This window comes from Squalius cephalus (genome assembly GCF_949319135.1).
Source record: "Squalius cephalus genome assembly, chromosome: 10".
NCBI classification, from domain to species: domain Eukaryota; kingdom Metazoa; phylum Chordata; class Actinopteri; order Cypriniformes; family Leuciscidae; genus Squalius; species Squalius cephalus.
The window spans coordinates 12,511,772-12,524,571 of record NC_137131.1 but is presented as its reverse complement, the minus strand read 5'-3'; the positions used below and the strand labels follow the sequence as shown (position 1 = coordinate 12,524,571).

The 12,800-nt window shown below is 35.7% G+C and overlaps 1 protein-coding gene across 5 annotated transcripts in view; it reads right to left on the bottom strand.

The window, feature by feature from the left end:
- The window catches only part of opa1 (OPA1 mitochondrial dynamin like GTPase), a 38,023-nt gene extending 32,584 nt beyond the window's left edge, over window positions 1–5,439 (bottom strand). For 3 of the 5 annotated variants that reach the window (XM_079882534.1, XM_079882535.1, XM_079882537.1), the window contains exons 1-5: window positions 5,253–5,439; window positions 3,198–3,516; window positions 2,785–2,881; window positions 1,824–1,931; window positions 1,061–1,108 (exon numbers count right to left, since the gene is read on the bottom strand). In XM_079882534.1, the coding sequence (XP_079738660.1) occupies window positions 1,061–1,108; window positions 1,824–1,931; window positions 2,785–2,881; window positions 3,198–3,516; window positions 5,253–5,281 (601 nt within the window). In that variant the 5' untranslated portion in view covers window positions 5,282–5,439. The remainder of the gene's footprint in view (window positions 1–1,060; window positions 1,109–1,823; window positions 1,932–2,784; window positions 2,882–3,197; window positions 3,517–5,252) is intronic. The other 2 variants (XM_079882536.1, XM_079882538.1) reach the window with 1 other exon arrangement.
- Window positions 5,440–12,800: the final 7,361 nt, after the last annotated feature.

The following is a 12,800-nucleotide window of genomic DNA, read 5'->3' as shown; positions in this document are numbered from 1 at the left end:
TGTGCAATATGCTATAGAAAACATGAATATGAACATTACATAAAAATGCAGTTCTAAACAACCGTTCCCTCTCTAAGATAGCAAGAATTCAGATTAGATGTTCAGTCAGTGTACTTTTCAAAACTCTTGAGCTGTAAGAACTTCACACATATAGAATAAATTAGTAATATCGATGGAAAGAGAGAGAAAGAGACAAACACAGGGAAGGGCTCACAAAATCATTAGAGAGGAGAAGGTGAAGTCAAGGGACCAAGTGGCAAGACAATTAAAATCGGAGAAATTCACATTCACAGATACTGTTAGTGTCATTAACTGCATCTCTACTGTAACTGTAAATGCATCTGAAACTGACTGTGAGTGACCTATGTTAACTGAACGCTGTAGCATCCAGTTAAAAGATCTCAGTTAAAGGTATATTAAAAAAAGTCAAACAAACTAAATAACCCTTTGTGATCCAGTTTAGACTAAATATACACTAGCGTTAAAAAGTTTGGGGTCAGTAAGTTGTTGTTTTTTATGAAAGAACTCATTACACTGGTTCAGCAAAGATGCATTAAATTGAGGAAAAGTGACAGTATAGTCATTTACATTGTTACAAAAAAATTCTATTTGAAATAAATGCTGTTTCTTTGAATTTTCTGTTCATGTGACACTGAAGACTGGAGTAATCGCTGCAGAAAATTCAGCTTTGCATCACAGGAATAAATTCAATTTTAAAACATATTGAAATAGAAAACAGTTATTTCGAAAACATTAGAAAAAATATAGCCAACCCCAGACTTTTGAAAGACAATGCAACACTGTAACGCAACTGCAACAGGAAGCTTATTTTATCTTTTAAGCTTAATAATATTAAGCTTCTGTCACAAAGAAGCTGTAGCCCTGTACAGACAATAAAGCGATTTCTGACTAACAACATTATTGTGATATTTTAAAGATTATTCCCTGTTTTGCTGGTCCATCCTTAGAGGCGCACACCCCACCATCAACTTAAATCCATTTTATATCAGTGCAGCAGATCAGGAGGAATCGAGGCACGCTAAGTGAGGCATTTACACACCTAATAACAGACGCAGACCAGAAGATCCATTGACTTCACTACCCAAACCTGTGAAGAACGTGGAGGGAGGGAGAGGAGAAGGGAGGAACAAGAGGAACAAATGAAATGAAAATAAAATAAAGGCTGTAGAAAAAGCATGGAGCGCTCATTCCATTACACATTTGATTGGGATTCTAGCGGACAAGCAGTGTCAGCAGCACTGTGCACTGGAAAACATGTTAAGCAAATAAATAACCCAGACTTGCGTGAAAAATCTTAAAATGCCTCAATGTCATATTACCATTAGGAAGAAACTGATTACGCATGTATGAAAATGATTATAAGCAATTCAGTGTCTAAGAATATAGTGATCCATTTAGTTGGCAAAAATCACAGAGACAAACCACATGGACCACATGGTTAGATTTAGCACCTTGAAGCTTTAAAGATTTTAACATTCAAACACATTCACATAAACGGTCTGACATTCACAAAAAATGCAGTAAACTACGACGGCAAAGCTGACCATTTCTTATGTGTCACATGATACTTCAGAAATCATTCTAATATGCTGATTTGGTGCTCAAGAAAGATTTCTTGAGATTATCAATCTTGAAAACAGTTGAAAACAGCACAGCTGTTTGACTGTCACTTTTGATCAATTTATTGCATCCTTGCTGAATAAAAGTATTAATTTCTTCTTTTTTTAATTCTATGTCATTCTATGTCATTTCTCTTTATTCAGTTTGTATCCATCATGGTGTGTGTGAAAGAAATTGCTTACCGCTGGAGAGCAGGCTCTTCAGGAAAGTGAAGTTCTCTCCGATCTTTTCCATATCAGGTAGTAGTTTGGCTATCTCTTCTAGTTCAGGCAAAGCTCTGGCGAGCTTGTCTTTATTAGGGAGCAAAGAAATTACATCATTAGCAACCCAACTAATACTAATATATATATATATATATATATATATATATATATATATATATATATATATATATATATATATATATATATATATTTATTTATTTATATATATATATATATATATATATATATATATATATATATATATATATCAGAATAAAATAAAATATCGGCCACCATATCGGTATCGGCCGATATATGGCTGACCAGCCATCGCACACACACCTCAAACAGCAATGCTATTATTTTAAAAAGTAATATTAATTTTAGATGTGTTTTTTTTTTTTTTTTTTGCAAAAACATTGATGCAGTATTAATAATAAACAAAACTTTTATTTTTCTCATATTATTTCCATCAACAATATGGTTTAATTAAAATCATTTCATTATTGTCCATGTGGAGGCTGTTCCATGTTATTTATCCATGGCATATGCCTTTTTATTTTTTTGTACTTGTTGTCTAATAACTTGTTTGCATTATTTAGGCATATTTCATTGTGAGGCAATACTTTTTTTTATTTTTTGATAAATAAATTTGGCTCTTGGAGTGTAAAATCTTACACTTGTTCTAACTAGGCTACTGTATGTTTGATTTATGTTGAAGAGCTTGGGACATGGCTTTTAATGGTAAGCCTTTTGTTTTGGTAATCAGGCTCTCAAAACATTATTTAAAAATATGGATTTAGATTTATCTGCCAATATATCGTTATTGGCTTTCAGATATAAAGAATTACTGGTTATCATATCAGACAAAATTTCATATCAATGAATCCCTAGCATAAGCATATTTTTTTATCAAAATATGGCTCTCAGAATAACTTACCTAAATCAATATTTTCACTCAGCTCCCAAATGAAGTCTGGCACAATCCATGTGTATTGGCTCATATCAGGAAGCATATCCTTCCATTCATCATAAGTCTGTAAAAACAGAACAGACAGTATTTATTGACTAGTAGTGGACTAATAAACATTTTGCCTGATTCCAACAGCCAATTAGTATGTTTGTTGATAACTGATATGATGGCTGATACTATAAATCTATAAGTGCTTAATCTGTTAAAACAACATGATAACATTGAAAACCAAATATCTGCATCTTGTTTGAAACAGGACAAGCAGCACACCCAGTGTTCATTCAAATTCAGATTTAAATTCAGACTCTGCATGTGCAAGTAAAATGATTTTGAGGTCATTCATTTCAATTGGCTGAACACAACCAAATAGTTAAGCGTACCTTTTTCGCTGTATATCCACCTCCAACTGCTGAACCCAGTACGATGTATCTCAGTTTCAGCAGTCTGGCAGCAAGTCGGGCGACCCAGAATGTCCGGTGCTGTTGATAGCCGTGTCCTCCTGACCGGGATTTGGGAGGACGCATGGGGAGCCTGGAGAGAGACGTGTAATGGCGGGCCGCTGAGCAGTGAGGTGGTCTTTGTGGATTGTTGTTAGCAGAGAAACGGTGATGGATGGCACGAGAGAATGGGTGCAGTTTCTGCAACGGAACTCTGAACTTTACCCCCATTCTGGAGGGAAGCAGATTCTTGCAGGCAATGCTGTGGAGAGAGAGACACTTTGATCATTATGACACATTTATACTCTTCTGAGTCTCTTATTTTCCAGATTATAACAATTAGGGATGTACGATATATCAGCCACCATATCAGTCTCGGCTGATATATGTTCATTTTTAATGTTATCGGCTCAATAAAAAATAATTGGCAGATATAAGTCGATAAATAATGGACTATTTCCTTCAGCTGAGATACTTCAGATGCACACTGTTTGCCATAATGGTTTTAAATTGCTAGAAATATGATTGGAATCACTTTTAAAAGGAAAATACAGTTAAGTGCAACATTCTGTCATATAGGCTACATAAAATTATAATGAGAAAATTATAATTGTGTGCTTGGGACATGGCTATTAATGGTGATGAGACTTTTGATTTTGTAATCAGGCTCTCAAAAATTATATAAAAAGTTGGATTTAGATTTATCGGCCAACATATTGGTTATCGACTGCCAAAGATAAAGAAATATCGTATCGGCCAAAATATTCATAACGGTGCATCCCTAATAACAATAGAAGAATATTTGAATATTTGAATATATATTGTTCAAATGCAGGGCTCAAGAGTACGGTTGGCTCGATGGCCCAGAGCAAGTATCAAAGTAATGGGCCAGCTGATAGAACTGAGCAATGCCAATGTTTACTATCAAAAGTGTGTCAATTTATAGCTGTTATGGAGTAAAATTAGGGCTTAAGTAGCAATAAACATTTAATGAAAAACACACATCTATTTTCTTACTGTAAAAACATATTGTTAAAAAGTTAGGCCTATTTAAATAGCGAAAATGTTGGCAGGTTTTCTGCTTTCTGTCAGACATACGCTGCATGCAAAACCACAGCATAGTATAGTATATGATATAAAGTGCCAAATGTGACAGCTGTAACACATTTTAGGTCTTGCAAAGATAAAAAAATCTGTTTTGAAACTATGAGAATGACTTGGAAGCTAGAGTTACAATGGGTTGAAAATGATAAACAAAACAATGGTTCACGCGGTGTGCTATCGTTTTCGATTAGCCTAAGTGACCATTTATAGCTGTAATTAACTAACTTTAGGGTTTTTTGTTAATAAAACTAAGTTGTTAATAACTAACTAATGAAAAATATCATTCTATTTTAATCTAGCCTAAATGTTGGCAGCTTTCTGTCAGACACACGCAGCATGCAAAACAACATCACTGTATAAGATATAAAGTCCCAAATTTGACAGCTGTGTTAATAGACCGACAAATGCCTAAAAACGTTAACTTACCTTTTAAGTGACTAAAATACATTTTTAAGCAAGAACGCTGAACAAAAATTCAGAGAAGATCTTGGTGGTTCCTATAACAGCTGTCCAAAGGCTAACTTAGTGCTTTAAAATTGGAGTAATAAATATGTTAAATTAGACTAAAATTAGTACTGTTAAATTTATGATATCAACGTAGAATTTTTGTTAATAATTGATGTAATTTATCTAAAAACGTGAAAAGTGAGTCAGTGTTCGGGTGGTGTCCATTTAGTGCAGTGTAACGTTAGCCTGTCAGTGTCATTTAGGAAACGATACCAAGCAACATTTGTCATTAAGGGCGAATCTTTACAGTCAACCGTCCTTTAAAATTATAAATTTGTGTATTTATATCACATATGGGATTAGGCATTTTTATTTATATATCCAATCACCTGGTTTCCAATGCGTTAAATTCTGTAGCTGCAAAAGAACTAACGTTACTCTACTTACCAGGTAACTACACTTCCGGCTCGTAACATCCTGCTATTGGCAATAAAGGAATATATAGGGGTCTATCAGATCTCTTTCCGATATAAAATTCAATTCATCTTTCCAAATGTGGCACTCAGGTTAGCTACGTGGCTAACAAGGGCATAGCAAGCAGGCGATCACCAGTGTCAACTGCTGCTGGAGGAGTGGAAAGTAGTTCCTGGTCCACAGCGTGACAGCATGCTTTCAAAACAAAAGTCAGCAAAAATAAAAGTCACTGTCTGGGTCACATGTAATGGAAGATTTTCTTATTTATTTGTAATCTGAAATGACATGATGTAAAGATGTGACTTTTTATGAGCAGTATAACTGGAGAAGAAATAATTTTAAGGACCATTTTTTTTAAAACACTAAGACAAACAACACCAAAAATCAAAGGTTTCTTAAGTACATTACATTCTCAGAAAATAAAGTGGCTGTAAGTAGAGAGCAGTCAGATTTTTGACTATAATAGGATTTCATCACAGTGTATAAACATGACATTTCCTAAATGTGTCCAGTCCGTACAATGGAGTTCCTTCATTTTTATTTTATTCATTAATATCTTTGCTCAATATGAGAGGGTAATGAAACATATAAAGTGGGACACTGTAAGACTCAATCAAGTCCAATTTGTAGGCAATACCTCTGAGATTAATTGTAGGTTCTACTTGTGATTGCAATACAAATAAATTCCACTAGAGGGCAAGTGACACAGACAGTGCATTGCATAGATCAGGGTTCCTCAATCTCGGTCCTGGAGGGCCACTGTCCTGCACAGTTTAGCTCCAACCCTGATCAAACACACCTAGCTGTGAGTTTCTAGAGATCCTGAAGACATTGATTAGCTTGCTCAGGTGTGTTTGATCAGTGTTGGAGCTAAACTCTGCAGGACAGCGGCCCTCCAGGACCGAGTTTGAGGAACCCTGGCATAGATGCTATATTGAACGACTAGCTTTAACCTTTAAATCTTTAACTTAACATTTACCGAAATGACTGTAGAACTATAACTGTCATTCTCACAGATTAAGCTTAAGAAAAAAAAATTATTTTCTATTATGAATGTCCCCTGTTAGACAGTCTCCTTGAACAAAGACTGTCTGTTCTGAATGTGTAATCTTCCTCTTTGAGTGTCTTCATTTGGCACGGTCAAATTTTATTAAACTGTCAGTGCTCTTTGTTCTGGCTTCTGGACTGTGAATAGTGTAGGCTATAGACAAGTTGTTCGGGCTGAATACATGTGCTTATGACGTGTGACCTCTGGGATGATGGCTAGACCGCCAACTGTGTGAAGTATTTCTCTTTAGACAATGTCTGAAAGAGAACTTCTCCAGATTAGTGTCTTGCTTTTGTGCTACAATAGGGTAAAAAAAAATATGAGACAACTAGTGAAAGTGCTTTCATTTTTGCTTTGTTTTGTGTTAAAAATAGGCATGGCCAATTTAAATATTAAAGCGCAATAAGATGCAAAAGGGAACTCAATTACCCGCTTGCCGTGTGGGAAGTTTAAGAGACAGGGGTAGCCATAGATGGGGGTAGCTACAGGTCGGAGTAATGGGCGTGCCGAAAGGTGCCACGCCCATTACTCCAAACTGCAGAGACCTATGGGAACGTTCCACCACGGAATAAAAATAAAAAAAGAAATTGCAACTTTTTATCTCACAATTTTTTTTCGCGATTGCGAGTTTAAATCTCGCAATTCTGGCTTTTTTTCTCAGAATTGTTTGATATAACTTGCAATTGAGACATACATTCTTAAAAAAATATATTTTTTCTTTATTGGCATTAAAGGACAAGTTCACTTTTAAAATGAAAATTCTGTCATCATATACTCACCCTCATGTTGTTTCAAAGCTGTATGAATTTCTTTCTTATGCTGAACAGAAAGGAAGATATTTAGAAGAATATCAGTAACCAGACAGTTTTTGGGTCCCAATGACTTCCATAGTAGGAAAAAAATATACTATGGAAGTCATTGGGACCCAAAAACTGTCTGGTTACTGATATTCTTCTAAATATCTTCCTTTCTGTTCAGCATAAGAAAGAAATTCATACAGGTTTGAAACAACATGAGGGTGAGTATATGATGACAGAATTTTCATTTTAAAAGTGAACTTCTCCTTTAATGGTTTCATGAAGAACCTGTAATACCATGAAACCTTTCCATTCCACAAAAGTTTCTTTATTGAGGTATTAAAATTGTCTTTACAATAAGAAAAACATGGTTCTTTTGAGTGCGTTTCACTAAAAGTTTCTTTGGGGAACCAAAAATGGTTCATCGTGGCATCACTGCAAAAAAACTCTTTTGGAACCTTTATTTTTAAAGTCGCCATGAAATCAAAATTGACCCTATTTACTTTGTTAGTGCACATTATTAGTATTGTGGTCAACAATTAAACCATGCAAGTTAATCCACACAGAAAAAAAAAACACATTTTAGTCATGGAAAATTTTAGTCATGGAATTCATATTTTTGCAAATGTAGATTTTTTTTCTCAGAATTGCAAGTTTATAACTCAATTTTGAGAAAAATCGTTTTTTTTCCCCCTCAGAATGGGACTTTATAACTCGCAATCGCAAGTTTATATCTCACAATTCTGAGAAAAGAAGTCAGAATTGCTAGTTGTCTCACAATTATGACTTTATTTCTTAAAAATCCGTTCTGCACTGGATCCTCTTCATAACTGTATTCACAACATCAGACAATGGCTTTCTCAGAATTTCCTTCACCTGAATGAAGAAAAGACTGAGTACATCTTGTTCACCCCGGACTCACCCAACAGTTCCCCCAGTTTTGGTCCTCCAACACCTCGGTTTGATATGGCAGTGCGCAACCTGGGTGTTATTTTTGACAGTGGTATGATTTTTGGAAAACAGATAAGTGCAGTTGTGAAAGCAAGCTTTTACCAGCTAAGGCTACTCAGTAAGGTCAAACCATTCCTGTCCCGAGCTGACCTTGAAAAAGCTGTCCATGCCTTCATCAGCTCGCGGATTGACTACTGTAATGCCCTCTACACTGGACTTAATCAATCACTCCTCAATCGGCTTCAACTGGTACAAAACGCTGCAGCACGTCTCCTCTCCAATACCTCCAAACGCTCTCACATCAGCCCAGTCCTCCGCTCTCTCCACTGGCTCCCAGTGCGGTTCAGGGTGGAGTTTAAGATCCTGATGTTTGTGTTTAAGGCCATCAATGGTCTGGCCCCTGTTTACCTCACGGAGTTGGTAATGGTCCACCAACCAGCCAGAACTCTGCGCTCCTCTGAACACACCAGGCTGGTCACACCCAAGTTCAAGTATAAAAAGTTTGGAGGCCGGTCATTTGCCGTTCAGGGCCCAAAGCTGTGGAACGCACTTCCGGGACAGCTGCGAAGCATCACTGAGTTGTGTGTTTTTAAATCGCAGTTGAAGACACATCTTTTCAGACAAGCTTTCGATATGTAGCCACTGACTCGATTGCTGTTTTTATGTATATTTGTGCTTTTATTTATTGCTGTTTGATGTGTTTCTTGTTTTTATACTGGAAAGCGCCCTGGGCACTTTTTAGGTTGTTGTAAGGCGCTATATAAATAAAATTTGATTGATTGATTGATTTATTTCTCACCATTTATAGTTATCCCGCAATTCGGACTTTATAAATTGCAATTGCCATATATAGCCTACAAACTTGCAATTGCGAGTTACAAAGTTGGAAATTCACAATTTTAAGATAAAAAGCTGCAGTTATAGGCCTATGTCAAATTGTTTTATTCTGCGATGGAAACAAGCTTCCATAGATACCCACACTTGGAGATTTTGTGCGCAAAAATCCGAAATCTGCACCCAAACAGTATACAACAACGTCTTCAAAATGCCCGTCTCGATGGGTATCCTTGTAAACATAGTTGGTTATGTCTTAACTGAACATAAACAGATGACAAAGAAAACGCATTTGTATTAGTATATTAGATCCGTGCCGGTCTTAAAGTGGCAGCAGCCTAATATTCCTGCTTCTGTCTGTGTCATTTATGTTAATACAACAACAAAAGACAAAGATAAAAGCACTCCCATGCTCTTGTCTGAATAACATTTGTAACTTTGAGAATTAATCTATATTTTATTTATACAGTGAAGACCATTCCGTGTTAATTTACATTTGATTGCTTTATTGAATTTCTGTCTCTGAAAACTAGGCTACTGTTAGACCTGAAAAACACTGTTTATTTCATTTGTATCTTTGTTCCATTTGTTTGTGCTATGCTTGTAATTAGATTTTTTGTTCTTATTTTATTACTGACTGTTTACTTGTCTTTAATGTTTAAAGACGGTTTCAGCAGTTTAAAAGGCTGCTGTACTGTATAGGCTTTTTGGTTGACACATGATGTAAAGTGTCAATTGAATGCACACTGCCATAGCAAGTTTAGATCAATCATAGCTCTTAGCTAAAACACGAGACATGATCAATTTGTATTTGTGCTAGTAATGCAGTTATGAGACAGGAACAAAGCTGTAGTCTCCCTGTATAGCCATAAGTTCAGCCTGGGTCTTTTCACTCATCATTCAGTCAGTGAATTTATGTTAAGGCCATTCAAAACTCAGAATATGATTAACACACTGAAAATATATGTTGATTCTATAGATGACTTAAGGATAGGTTATCCTCAAAAGATACTCTCACTTTCTCCTCAGTGTTGTAAACTGCGTCATGAGATCTTCTGAGGCCTAATAAACACTTTCTGATCAAGTACACACTCCAGCTAAATGTGATTAATCATGTTCTGTTCAAACAGAGTTTGAATTACTAGTTTGAACTAATATTTTAAATTGCAATTTCAGGACGACTCTTGTATTCTGTCCAAACAGTGTTCAAAATAACTGCCACATTTAAAGGCTGTCGTGACCTTGGTGTGTGTATGTGACCTCCTCTTGAGATAATTACTTATACTCCACGATTGGCTCCAATTTTACAAGGACTCTAAGTCAAATTTTTGGACCATAAGTTCATTATTCAGAGGTCTGTTTAGAAATCAAGAACAAATATTGTCATCCCTGCTGTTTTTAGATGGGATAATATAGAACTTGGACTATTTTAGTGTAAGAAAACACTCACAATGAAAAAACGAATGAAAACACAAACAGTCGCTTGCACAGAAGTTTGCACTGAATCTGAGAGGAAAAGTACTGATTTATTTTTATAGTCAGTGTTTATTCTCGTTCAACTGCTCCTTCTGTCAGGAAGTAGTTGGATTTGGTCACACTCAACCCCCTGAATGACCTCTTCTACTTGTTATCCATAACAACATGATTCATCAACTTTAAACTCCTTAGTGTTATAATCTAAATTATGTGAAAACTTATAGCAGGATAATAAGAGTAAGATCATTAGCAAAAGAGATGGTCATTTAGATTTCTGTGATTATGTTAGTGTAAGGACATAAATCGGGTTTGGGTTTTAGTCCAAAACCATTTAAGTTGAGGACAGGTCTTTCTGTCAGTGCTTGACACAATCCCAATGCTTGTAATATCTGAAAAATCACATATTGCATTTTTTAGAGCGTTACCTTTCGCTTGGATAAAGAGCTATTTTTTTTCACACATTTGTGTAGTACTTTTGTTTAAAAAAAATCTGAAGAGAGAATTAATATTTATATAAGTTTTTGGTTGATCTTAAATTATAAGATTATCTCCATTCTGGGCTTCATTCAAAAATAAATTCTTTCATTCATTCATTAAGAATTTTTATACTGTAAGTCACATAAGTGCCCTGAAAACTTTTTATCATGCCTTTTTATAAACTGGCAGTGCATTAAAGTGGCAATAAAGGCTTCTACATTGTTAAAAATATTTTTTTTTATCATAACATGGTTGAATTACATTTAGAATATATTAATATAAAAAAATGCAATAATATTTCACAATATTACTGTTGTTTTAATGTATTTTGATCAAATAAATGCAGCTTTGAGGATAAGAGACTTCCTTCAAAAACTGGTATATATAACTTGGCCTAGAAATTTGAAACAATACATAATATCATAAAATATCACAAAAACATAATATTTTTATTCAGCCTTATTTCCAATCAAGCTGTTAAATTATTCAAAAAGCATGAATTTATGAATCTATTAATCATAGTTTTATGTGTATTTACAGTAAATACAGCAACCAAACATTACATGAAATGTTAGAAATGAAATTTACCTTTGCATGGCAAAACAGTTTCTACATCAAAATGCTATTAAGCACAGCACATTATTTGAAATGTGTTAGAAAATTCATAGGGGAATTTCCCTTTTTACAGTAAAAAAAAATGTCATAATTAGTTAGTGCCCGTAGTTGAAGAAACACGCATGCACAATGTGCAAATCTGTTTCTGGAATGACTATAATGCAGGCAATATTTCTTTGCCGAACACAAGGAATAAAATAAATAAATAGGCGTATAGTGACCTAGAAGGACAAGGATCAAACAGACATGTCCACAGGTGTTGTGTGTTTTCAGTGTCTCTGGCCACTCATACTGTATGCTCTGCTGCCCCAGTCCAGCGGTGGGAACAACTGGAGCAGGACAGTAGGCGAGGCTTGGGGGTGGTTGTTGTGTGCCCCAGATTGCTTCTTCCTGAAAGGGAGGGGGTTTATCATATTCTAAAATGGGGTCAGCTGAAAATACATGTGCTACTGAACGTGCAGCTGCAACATTTAGAATGTAAGAATAATTTGGTTAAATGTTGTGCTTTTTTTTTTTGCAAATATATAGTGGAGCTTTCTGACTGTAGGCAGACATAATCTGTCGAAATGATTCATAACATTGGATGGATGGATGGATGGATGGATGGATGGATGGATGGATGGATGGATGGATGGATGGATGGATGGATGGATGGATGGATGGATGGATGGATGGATGGATGGATGGATGGATGGATGGATGGATGGATGGATGGATGGATGGATGGATGGATGGATGGACAATGTATATTGTGAATATCTATTTAATACACTGTACATACACTGTACATAAAGGCTTCAAGTGAAGTGTTACCATATCATCTTTTGGTTTGTTGATTAAATTGCTGCAATACAACCCACATTACTTCCCCAATGGTTATACCACAAAGCATTTGTCATGATCAGAACAAAGTCTAGCCATCGCACTCGATAGATGCCATTCTGCATTGATTGGTAATCTTACTTTACTCATTGTCAGACAGTATAAGTATAAATACATGATCACACCGACTCTCATAACACATGCTGTTTCTCGCCTGCTGCAGTCCATAATTATTGACAGGTTTGATGTGCTCATTGAGTGGAAAGTATGGGAGAATTGGAATTGCACAGAGTGTGTGTGACTAACTCCCACCATCCCACCCCCAGGCCCATTGCTCTGTAATGGAAAGATTAAAAGCAGAGCACCAACCCAAAAAACACCATCCTCCCTCTCTCTCTCTCTCTCTCTTTCTCTGTTTCTGTCCATCTCACTCTCTCCCTAACTTTACCTCTCTCCCGCCCTTATACTATAGTCCCCTCCCTCTCTCATGTTAAATAGATT